The sequence below is a fragment of the Sminthopsis crassicaudata genome, chromosome 2 (assembly GCF_048593235.1).
Source record: "Sminthopsis crassicaudata isolate SCR6 chromosome 2, ASM4859323v1, whole genome shotgun sequence".
Lineage (NCBI taxonomy): Eukaryota > Metazoa > Chordata > Mammalia > Dasyuromorphia > Dasyuridae > Sminthopsis > Sminthopsis crassicaudata.
In genome coordinates this window covers 385,752,277-385,763,811 of record NC_133618.1, presented here as the reverse complement: position 1 = coordinate 385,763,811, position 11,535 = coordinate 385,752,277, and the positions used below count along the sequence as shown (strand labels likewise).

At 33.8% G+C, this 11,535-nt stretch overlaps 1 protein-coding gene across 2 annotated transcripts in view; it reads right to left on the bottom strand.

The window, feature by feature from the left end:
• Positions 1-424: 424 nt before the first annotated feature.
• Positions 425-11,535, bottom strand: part of LOC141556737 (alpha-1-antiproteinase-like) — a 45,978-nt gene continuing 34,867 nt past the window's right edge. For both annotated transcript variants that reach the window (XM_074291397.1, XM_074291396.1), the window contains exons 2-5: positions 7,373-7,998; positions 6,386-6,656; positions 2,881-3,025; positions 425-685 (exon numbers count right to left, since the gene is read on the bottom strand). In XM_074291397.1, coding sequence (XP_074147498.1) covers positions 494-685; positions 2,881-3,025; positions 6,386-6,656; positions 7,373-7,997 — 1,233 coding nt within the window. In that variant the 5' untranslated portion in view covers position 7,998 and the 3' untranslated portion in view covers positions 425-493. The remainder of the gene's footprint in view (positions 686-2,880; positions 3,026-6,385; positions 6,657-7,372; positions 7,999-11,535) is intronic.

Genomic DNA, 11,535 nt, shown 5'->3' with positions numbered 1-11,535 from the left:
TCAACTCAAAAAATAAGTAGACTACAAAGATATCAGGTAACTTTTACCTTTTCTCACAGAAGTCTATACATGAACTACATTCTGGCATTCCCAAAGGAGACCCTGGATTGGGAGAAAACCAGTTAAATTCTGATTGACTCAGGAGTATCTGGTTGGGACATGATGTAGAGAATTTTTGAGAGTATAAGATTGAAAACTCAGAGCTTTGGTTCTGATCTATAAAAGTCTTCATTCCATAATCTTAGGGTCCTCTTAGCTTGAAATTACTATGTTTTAAATTCTCTTATAGCTTTTATATACTATGTTTATGATTTTAATTGTCATAAGTGGCTTCCTTTTCTACTTGCCTTAATGATATTTTTAGACAAACCTGTGAATAATTAAAATAATTGATATGGAGGAAATTGAGAATTCACACTGAGGATACAGGCACTGCTTTATTCTGCGAAAGAGGAACAAACACTGAGATTTTGAGGGGGTGAGACTGCTGAAGTTAATTTCCGCTAGGATTCACAACTTTCCCCAAGAAAAGCACATTCCTTGTTTCAGTATGATACATAGCGATCAGAAAAGGCCTGTTGAAATCAATGATTGGGGGAATGGACATAGGAATCGCTTCCAAGTATGTGGCTCCTGAAGCCTCAGTTCCTTTCTCATCAATTTTCAACACAGCCTTGTGCAAAGCCTAGAAGGAAAAGGAATAGCACAGTTCAGAGACAAAGGAAAGAATTCATGATAGTAATTCTTGGACATCATCAAAGACCCAGTTGTTAGGGAAGACCTAGAAAGGACATTAATTTGATAGGGTGGAGAGCAGATAGCAATTAGTTTTGCAAAAAACACAAATATCTAATCCTTGAAATTCACCTAATTAATTCAATTCAACACACATTTCTTGACTGATTGCATAATCCAGTGCTGGGTCATTAAGGAAGATACAAAATGAATAAAACACTTCTCTCCTCAGAAAAATTATAATCTTGATTTCTAGAAAATCAAGTATTGGATGACAAGAGGAAGTACTAAGAGGAAGTTCCAATAAAGGCACATGGGATTTTACAGCTAAGGACATTTAATTCTGGCTGGCCATATCAAGGAAAAATTCATAAAGATTTTTTTCATAAATTGTTCACCTATCTATAAGTCTGATACGTAATATGTTTCATGCTTTTCTAATTTTCTTGTAATCTCTCTTTTTATATCTAGGTTATATATCCATTTTGACTTTGGTAAAAAAGGTAAAAATTCGTCTATATGTCCAATTTCTTGCCAGACTGTTTTCTAGTTTTATCAACATTTTTTTAAACCAAATAATGAATTCTTATCCCAATAAGTCTTTGCACTTGTCAAATACAAGGTTATTATATTTATTTGCTGTGAAGTGACAAATGAATTGGTTACATCTGCCATGATTAAAACACTAGCCCTAAAATGCCAAAACAGCAAGCTTGTTTTGTTCAATTCATTTAAATAAACTTTTGGTTGTTTTCTCTATTCAAAAACTAATGATGTTTCCTTAATATATATAGCATATATTTATCATTTGATAAGAACCTCATTCTGAGAAATAGTCCTATGTACTTCACCAGATGACCAAAGGGAACCATGATACAAAAAAAAGTTAAGAAATTTAAAAGTTCACTAAAATGCCAAGATCACAGTGAAAATGTCTCTCAATATATATTCTAATTAATAGCTAGGATTTACCTAGAGCTTACAAACTTCACAATTATTATTTCATTGGATTTGTTATCTCTTTTATAGATGAGAAAACTGGAGCAAACAAAAATTAAATGACTTACTCAGCAGCATAAAGTTATGTAAATATCAAAGGTTAGATTTGGAACCTTTTTGACTTTGGGCTCAGTGCTTTCTCCACTGAACCATTTCATTGCCACATTTTTATTAGACTAGATTCAGTTTAAAATGAATCTATTTTCTTTCCAAATTAGCCAAATCTGAATCTTTACTTAGAACCTTGGGCTATGAGGGCTGTTCCAAGTTTAATACAACTCATTTATGAGGACTATGTATAAACTCTGCTCATTACATTCATCTATGAAGTGCTATGTAGTCACTCGATATAATTGTCAGCATTAATGGAGAAAAAACAACATGCTTGACTAAAGAAGGATATTTGACTTTGAGTTTTCATGCTGCTATTTACTTATTGGATAATGTAATGCCGGAGAAACTGAGCAAGATAGAGATTAGAGAGTATTCAATACAGAAATTATTAACTGGAGAAATTTACTGGGTCCAAATGGATCCATGGTTTTGTCCCAGGGCTGAATGAGACTATTGCCTCAAAGAATTCAATCTTGAATGTCTGATAACAAGATTTTTTTATAGGGTAACTAGAACAATTACATAATTGGGAAGGTACCTGGAAAGGGATGACCTAATGGAGGCAGTCATAGTGGAGGGAAGTACTGGAGAGGCTCCTGATATTCTAATGATGTCTAAAATGGATAAAGACCTTTATCCCATCAAACATATCTTAGACTTTAGGCTATAGTCATTCCCTCATCAAACATTAAGAGGGAATGACTATAGCCTAAAGTCTAAGATATAAGACCTTTATCATAACATTAAGAGGGAATGGTTATTACCTGAGGCAGAGTAACTGAATAGGACAATTAAGGAAACTGGGTCAGGACATTAAAAGGGAAACTGTGGCACAACAGTAAGTAACTTTGGACATGTCATCTTATATTTCTAAATTTCCATATTTTCATCTTCCCTTACTCTGCCTAGATGCCAGGATTATTAGAAGGGAAATGCTTTTCAATCCTAAAGCAAAAAGCAAAAAGTTATCACACTAGTAACATTTTGGGGAAATTTAAAATAAGGATAATATTTAAGAGTTCTTAGACTTACCTGGGAAAGTTTAAGTTTTGCTTCTTGTGTGATTCCAGAGAGATCAGATTTTTCTCCAAATACATCAGTGATACCCAGATCACTTAGTATTTTCAGATCATATTTTCCTGAGATGGAAACTTTTGGAAAATATAAATCAATTGCTCTAGTAATAACAAAAGATAAAAGAAAAATAATTAATTACTGTTCAAAATAAATATAATAAACATAAATACAATAATAAAAACCCAAAACTATCTTACATAAGGATGTTTCAGTATTATTTCTTTTTAAAATAAATATTTATTGCTAGTTTCTATTTTTTATAATTTCCAATGTATTCCTTCCTCTTTTGCTCTCAGGAATCCATTTCCATAACAAAGAATAAAAAAAAGAGAAAAAAAGAGTCCAATCAACACATCAAAAATGACAAATTATTTGTAGTGTTCTACACTCATCTTTCTTGGCCTCTGCAAAGAAGAGGGAGATGAATATATTTTTCATCTTTTCTTTGAGGACTATTATAAATTATTCAATTAAAATATTTTGCTTTTCATCTTCCTATTTATATTAATGTAATTCTCTTATATAGTTTCCTGGTTCTACTCGCCTTGCTTTATATAATTTCATATGAGACCTCTTGTGGTCCATTATATTATCATATTTATTTCTTCTTATTGTCCAAAGCAGTATTATTTCTTAATTTGTATATTCTTCCTGGCTGACAGAAATCTTGACCCTCCGAAACTGAGTTATCAAACTTCAGTTTAAATACTTTTAGGGCCAAGGAAACCATTTTTTCTGGGCTTCAAGTTCTTCATATGAAAAATGAAGAGGTTTGAAATTTAAATTGTATGGATGTTATTTCTCTTACTTTTACCTCTCCCCTTCCTACTGAATGCAGTTTCTTTTAAGCAGGAACTTTCTTTTCTTTCCTTCCCTCCTTTTCTTCTTAATCCCTAACCTAGTTGGATTATATATTACAAGGTTTAAGAAATGCTCTTTGAATCGAACTCAATGGATGATCTCTGAGATGTACTTTAGTGCAATAGCCCATGATATCATGAGGGATCCTGGTTCTTTGTTTAGGCAGATCAAAAGCTATCATCTTCTACAAGAAGGCACATTCTTTCTATTGATTATCTCCAATTTATCCTATTTATATTTTGTTGTTATATAGTGGTTTTTGTGTTTTCTCACATTAAAATATAAGTTCTTTGAGGATGGCTGACTTTCTTTTTGTTTGCATTTGTATCCCTATCAACTAGCACAGTGTCTGGCACACAGTAGGAGTTTAATAAATGTTTATTGGTCAACTACCTTATTGATCAACTATGTCTTCTTACTTGTAAGTGAAACTTGCTTCTGTATAACAACTACCCACTAGTCCTCGTTCTACCCTCTGGAGCCAAGTAGAATATGTCTAATGTCTCTTTCACATGACAATCCTTAAAGGATCTGAAGATAGTGATGAAGTCCTCCAGATGTCTTTTCTTCTTTCTATCTAAACATTAGAATTCCTTTAATCAACTCTCATAAGGGATTTTTTTTTTTTAGTAGCCACCTCATCCTGGCTGCCCTCCTTGGTGACCTTCCTAAAACATGGGATCCAGGATGAATACAAAATTCTAGGTGTAATCCAAGCAGGCAGATCATACTGTCCCTTCTCTCCTTTTGGGCATTCTGCTAAACAATTTTACATCATGAAATATGACATTTTTTGAAGAATCCAAATTTCTGGTCATCCGTTAGGCAAAGAAGAGACCTATGATATTGTATTTAATTTATACTTTAACATATGTAACATGTATTGGTCAACCTGCCATCTGGGGGAGGGGGAAGGGGAAAGGAGGGGAAAAATTGGAACAAAAGGCTTGGCAATTGTCAGTGCTGTAAAATTACCCATGCATATATCTTGCAAATAAAAAGCTATTAAAAAATAAATAAAAACACCTTCCAAATTTTCAAAAAAAAAAAAAAAAAAAAAAAAAAAGGAGAGACATATGAAGAGGCTACATTAAGAAATTACTCAATCGTTTAAACCTTTTGATTCAGAGAAAGCACCATTACATCATGAGCAGGTTTTGATGACAAAAAGATCCATATATCTAATTAGGTTTATAGTGACATTATTCATGTTAAGAAAAGTTGGAAATCCAGTGATTGGAGTTGCTTGGCTGGTGGTTGTCCTTCATTCTCAAAGAGGATCTCACTATGTTAGAATTGAGCTAAAGTGTGTCTGAATATTGCTGATCAGACCAATGTGAGCTCGGAATGCTCTGCCACAGGTCAGATACAAATAATCCCTATGAACAATTAGAGGATTGATTTGCAATGTAGAGCAGCATCTAGAGCAGCAAAACTGTAGTCAAATATGATGGTTCATATTAACAGTATCCTAATATAGTACTATACTATACCATATGCAGCAAGAATCACAGCAATTGCCTGGGAGAAAGGGGAAGAATAGAGGATCTAGGGGCTACTGAATGACACAGCATAGTGCTGGGCCTGTAATCCAATCTCAGACAACTCACTTAACCCTGTTTGCATCAAGTTCCTCATCTGTAAAATGAGCTGGAAATGGAAATGGCAAGCCACTCCAACTCCCAAAAGGGGTCATGAAGAGTTGTAAATGACCATAAAAATAATTAAACAACAGCAGAAGTATTAGAAGTCACAGTAAGGATGAAGAAGAAGTTTAAAATACATGAAGTAAAAGAAAGAGATGGAAGGCTATGATTAGAGGGAGAATTTCAGATTTCTGATAGATGGAAATAGCTTAGTTAAGGCTGATGGTGAGATTAAAGATATAACATATACTCCATACACAAATGAAGCCCAAGCAAAACTTTTAGAAAATTTAGGAAATTTCTCTGATATTTTTAGTTTTTAACACAAATTATGTGATTACTGAATTAAATTAAATTGTAAATAAAATTTATTATTTTTATTTCTCCCTCCTAAAAAAAGATTAAAGTATAAGAAATTGTCTAAACAAAGTCCACCATGTTCATGATTATTGAGAAGTGATCAGCAAAACTGATTTATTAAACTTTTTTTTCTGAGGCAATTGGGGTTAAATGACTTGTTAAACTTTTTTTTAATCATCAGAGATGGATGAACAAAAGGTACGTACTTGTGTTTAGTAAATGATGGATAAGCCTGTGAACTCTATTAGTAGCCACTGGTAATCTTAAGAAACCTACAGGCATGGTTCTACTATGTTAGGTAGATCCCCCTGCGTAGAATCTATAGGAAGTTATGGACAAGATTTTACAAGTTTATAAGGCTGAGATGAACCACCTGAATATTGGAAGGAGTACCCAGATCCTATAAAATCATAGATCCATGCAAATATGAATATTATTATTATTATTATAATTACCTTGATAAGAATGTTATAACAATACTTCATTATTAATGATAATTATCACATTACATATTATAAATATACTATTGACAATAATAATAATTTAGGTTTACAATTTAACAAATAATTTGCTGATAGCATAAAGAGGGTTACCTGCGATACAAGTTTCCTGACCATTTCTGAATCAGCTCTTTACTCAAGGCATTTTCCACTTGTTCCAACTTCCCTACATTTGGCAGTATAAAAAAGGCAGTTGCATTTCCCAGATAGTTCATGGTCACAACCCAGCAGGCCAGGTCACCATCATAAGTCACTTGGAACATGCCAATGCGGTGCATTGTTTGAACAGGCACTGTTGTTTCAGCATCCACATGGAAGGAACGTTCCTCAGTGAATTCTGCTTCAAAAGGTTTCTCCCATTTGCCTAATAAGATAACATGTATAAGGTCATGAATTTGTATGGGCTGAAAAGATGGGAAATTAATGGAAAGAAATTGCAAATTACTATTACTTTAGTAAAAAAGGTAGCTTTGTAACTCTGTGAAACACTGTGAACTGGTGGGTGCAAGTCTGTTATTCCACAGACCTCCTCAGGAACTCTCCATTTCTACTTCTCCCCATACCCTAGTCCTTCAGCTGGAAACTGAGCATCAGTGAAGCTAAGTGAGTTGCCCATGGTCCATCCAACAAGATATGGATGTCACTTGTCTAATTCGTGTTTCTCAATCTAGCATTCTTTCCATTATTCCATAGTGAATATTAGCACTACAAAGGATACTAAAATATACCATTACAACATAGATCACAGACTGTTAGATTTGGAAGAAATTTTAGGACATGGAAAATTAGACCTTGAAGAGAACTCAGAAATCTTTAAATCTACTCATTTCATTTTATATATGAAATGGGAACACTGAGAATTTAAATGGCTTGCCTAAGATCAAATAGTCAGTTAATGTTTTTCTCTGTGATATTGGGAGAGGATTTTGATGAAAAACAAAACAAAACATGATATTTCCTCTACCACCACTCCCTTTAAGAAAACTGTTATTGTGACATAATTTAGAGAAATTGTTTCTATTTCATTGGTATTATCTATTCATCATATTGGAGCCATACTGCTCCAGGGACTGATCTTACCTTTAAAGAAAATGCAATTCACCAGAATGAAGACTGCCTCAGGGCTAAGATCCTGAATCAAATCCACTATATTTCCTTGGGTCTCCTTCTCTACATAGTCATTGATTTGTTTCTTGGCAGCTTCCTTGTCTTCAAAATTAATAGAGAAAGTATCTGAACCATATAGTTTCTTGCTATCTTCCAAAAACTTCTCTACAACTTTCAGCTTTTTGTCTATGAACAGGCCATTGCTTGTGGTCAGTTGAAGCTCATTTCCAGGTCGGTTAATTGTACTGAGAAGCTGATGGAAGCCTTGGAAGATTTCTTGTTCTGAAATCTCAGTGAGATTGAATCTCAAACCCTGTAGGATCTGATCATGAGTGGCTGATTTGGCCCCAAGAGCCAAAAGGGTAAAAGCAGTGAAGATGCTCACTGGGGAAAAGAACACATTGGTATTGTTGGATTTAGAAATCAGCAGCCTGTAAAAATCGAAGCTAAAATCAGCCATATAAGGAGAAATTCGGTGGCTTGCAGATAATGGGTGTTCAGTATCTTCACTTGCTGGAGGCTCCTCAGCTAGGTGGCTGGGGATGAGGCTGCATAGCCCAGCCAGTATCAGGCAAAATTTCAGAGTGACTGGCATCATTCTAAAAGAAAAGAAAGTCACATAATTGGAATAATTCTGTTATTTAGACTGCTGTACTTCTGGGTTTCCAATATGCCTTGATCAGACTTGCGGCTATGCTTTTCTCTGGGTTATTATTTAGCTATATCTACTTTCCCCCTCCCCTATTTTGTTACTTCCAGTCTAAACTAAAACATTTGTTGTTCAATCATGTCCAATTTGGAGTTTTCTTGACAAAGATACTAGAGTGGCTTGTCATTTTCTTCTCCAGCTTATTTTACAGATTGGAAACTGAGGCAAACAGGGCTAAGTGATTTGCCCAGGGTCACACACCCAATAAGTGTCTGAGATCAGATTTGAACTCAGGAAGATGAGCCTTTCTGACTTCAGGCACAACTTTCTATCCACTGTGTCATGTAGCTGCCCAATTGAAATCATCCTTCAGTTCAATCCAATTTTACATTTTATTAAATTTATTAAAGTAAAATAATAAATTATTAAATCATTTATTAAAATAAAACAAAAACATATTTAAAATTTAATTGTACTTAGCATTGGAGATACTTAAGCAAAACAAAACAAAACACAAAAACCCTCTACTTATTCTCCAGGAGTTTTCATTGTTAGGAAGGTAAAATAAATTGGATTAAGTTATAAGAGAGCTATAATGAATTAACAGATAAAGAAATAGAGATAGAAAGAAGCCATAGATAGATAAATACTATGTATGAAACACTGCCAAAGTAAGGAATATACACAAATACATATGATGAACTTAGCACCATACTTGGCACATAGTAGGCACTTAACAAATGTTTGTCAGTTGAATGATGCAAGGTAGAATGTAATAAAGAAAGAAATTCTCCAGACAAAATGCTGTGACACATTTGGGGAAAGATGGCTTTTGTTTGGGGGTGGTGGTGGGGATGGGGAAAACCTAAAAGCCTTAATGGTACCTAAGCTGTCCTTAAAGTAAGAAAAGGATTTCAATAGGAAGAGATGTTGAAAGAATGGCTGTATTCTAGGTGTGAGAAACAGGCTGGATGAATTTATGAAGGTGAGAAGAACAAGACAAGGAAAGGGAATAGTATGATAATAACAGAAATTAAGTTCTAGGTCAGGTAAATGGGGTAGTGGTTAGAGCACTGGCCCTGGAGTCAGAAGAGCCTGAGTTCAAATCCAGCCTCAGACATTTATTTTCTGTGTGAACCTAGGCATATCACTTAATCCCAATTGTCACTGAGTGTTGGTACTGTATTATTTTTGTACTGTATTTGATAAAATCATAGGTAATAGCTAGAAGGATTGTTAGAGGCCACTGAATTTAGCATGATTTTGCAGATAAGAAAATTGAAGCTGAGGTTAAAGTAGTTGTTCAGAGTTACACAACTAGCAAGTGTCTGAGGCAGGATTTGAACTCGTAATTCTGACTACATTCTATCTACCTTCCTAACCCCAGCACCAAGCATAATGCCTGGCACATAGTAAGTAATTAATACATGCTTGTTGATTGATTAATTGACCTTAGAATAAATAAAGGAAAATTGTGTGAATAAGGTTAGAAAAGTAGATTGAAATGTTTAATAGCCAATTAGGGAGGATATCTGTGGTATGAGGGAAAGAGCATAAATAAAATCTAAGGACTGGGATTCAAATCCTGGATCTGAATTTTATTATCAGACTTCTGATTAGGGCTCTGCTTCTCTGTCCAAATTATTCAATCTCTTTGGGCTTCACTTTCCTCATTTGTAAATTGAGAAAATTGGATAAAATGACTTCCCAGGCTCGTTACATTTCCAATTTGTCTGTTTGTATTTCTATAGGTCACACAGAATCTCTCTCTCTCTCTCTCTCTCTCTCTCTCTCTCTCTCTCTCTCTCTCTCTCTCTTTATATACACATACACACACATACATATATACACATACATACACACACACATATATGGTTTTTTTTTAACAAAAGAATGAGACAGCCAGACTTATACATTAATAACAATATAATAATATACACACACACACACACACATATATATAAAGGAAAAATAGAATCATATATATATATATATATGTATATATATGTATATATATATATATATATATATATATATATATATATATATATATATATATATATATATATATATATATATATATATATATATATATATATATATATATACATATATATACATATATATATATATATAAATGATTCTAATTTTCCTTTTCTGCCCCAGAGGGAAGAACTAGGAGGGATTGTAAGATGTTGCAAAAAACCAAATTTACTCTTGAGTTGAGGAGAAACTTCTTTCCTAAGAAAAGCCTTTCCTATCCAAAAGAAGAATGGACTGCCTTTGAAGGGAGTGGTTTCTCTTCATTGGAAGCTTTGAAGAGACTGGTTGATGACTTATCTAGTATATTATACTGGAGATTTAAGAGGTGGGGAGGATTATGAATTGGATTCATCCCTTTCAAGATTATTCTCATTTTAAAAGATATAAATTCTGTCACTGAAATTGATCCTCTACCTGGAAAGTCTTTTCTTTTTATCTTTGCCAGACTACATCTTGCTATCTTCACTTCGTCCATGAAACATTTCTTGAACTATTGAAACTATAGTGATGGTCTCTCCTTTTTTTTTTTTTTTTTTTTTCTTTGTCTAAGAAGATAGAGCAGGACAATGCCATCTAATGATATATTATATATATCCTGTTTCTATGACTTGCTCATCTCAAGGATTGAGGAATGTAGAGGAAAAATTATTGGACTAGGAGATCTGTGTTCTAATAACAGGGAACTCTGCTTCTTTTTTCATAGAGAAAACAGAGGTTGTGTCCCTTTCATCTCCAAAAGTAACAGAACCAAAATTGTAATATCTCAGCTATAGAAGAGACCATAGAGCATGACAATTATTATTGCCACCATTTTATAGACTTAAGACAGAGAAGTTGATTCATCTGTGGTTGTAGAGATAGCTGGATAGTTTGAGGAAGGATCCTTTCTAAGACTCTTTGTAGAGAAAGTAGTAACCTACTTTGGAAGAAGAGGTTTTCTCAAAGAGGTTTTCTCATCTCTAAGGTCTTTGTAATATTGAAACCATAGTAATATGGATCTTGAATAATGCTATAAACAGCTAGGCAGATAAAGTAGTTAGATCACTGGGCTTGGAATCAGAAAGACTCTTCTTTTTGGAGTTAAAATTTAACTTCAGATATTTACTAGCTACTTGACAAGACAAACAGCCTTAGTTTCTTCATTTGTAAAGTGAAATGGAGAAGGAAATGGAAAACCACTCAAGTATCTTTGCCAAGAAAACTCCAAATGGAGTCATGAAGAGTTGGAACAACAACAACTAATGATGCTCACAGTATCTATCTTACTGGGCATTTGTGAAGCTTAATGACAAGATCTATGTAAAGCTTTATATCAGAGTTGATGATTCTTTTATTTAAGTTTTTACAATAACCTTATAAGATACACTATGCCTACATTGTCACTATTTATAGGTAAAGACACTGTCACTTCTTCAAAAACATCCAGCAAATGATCCAAAAATGT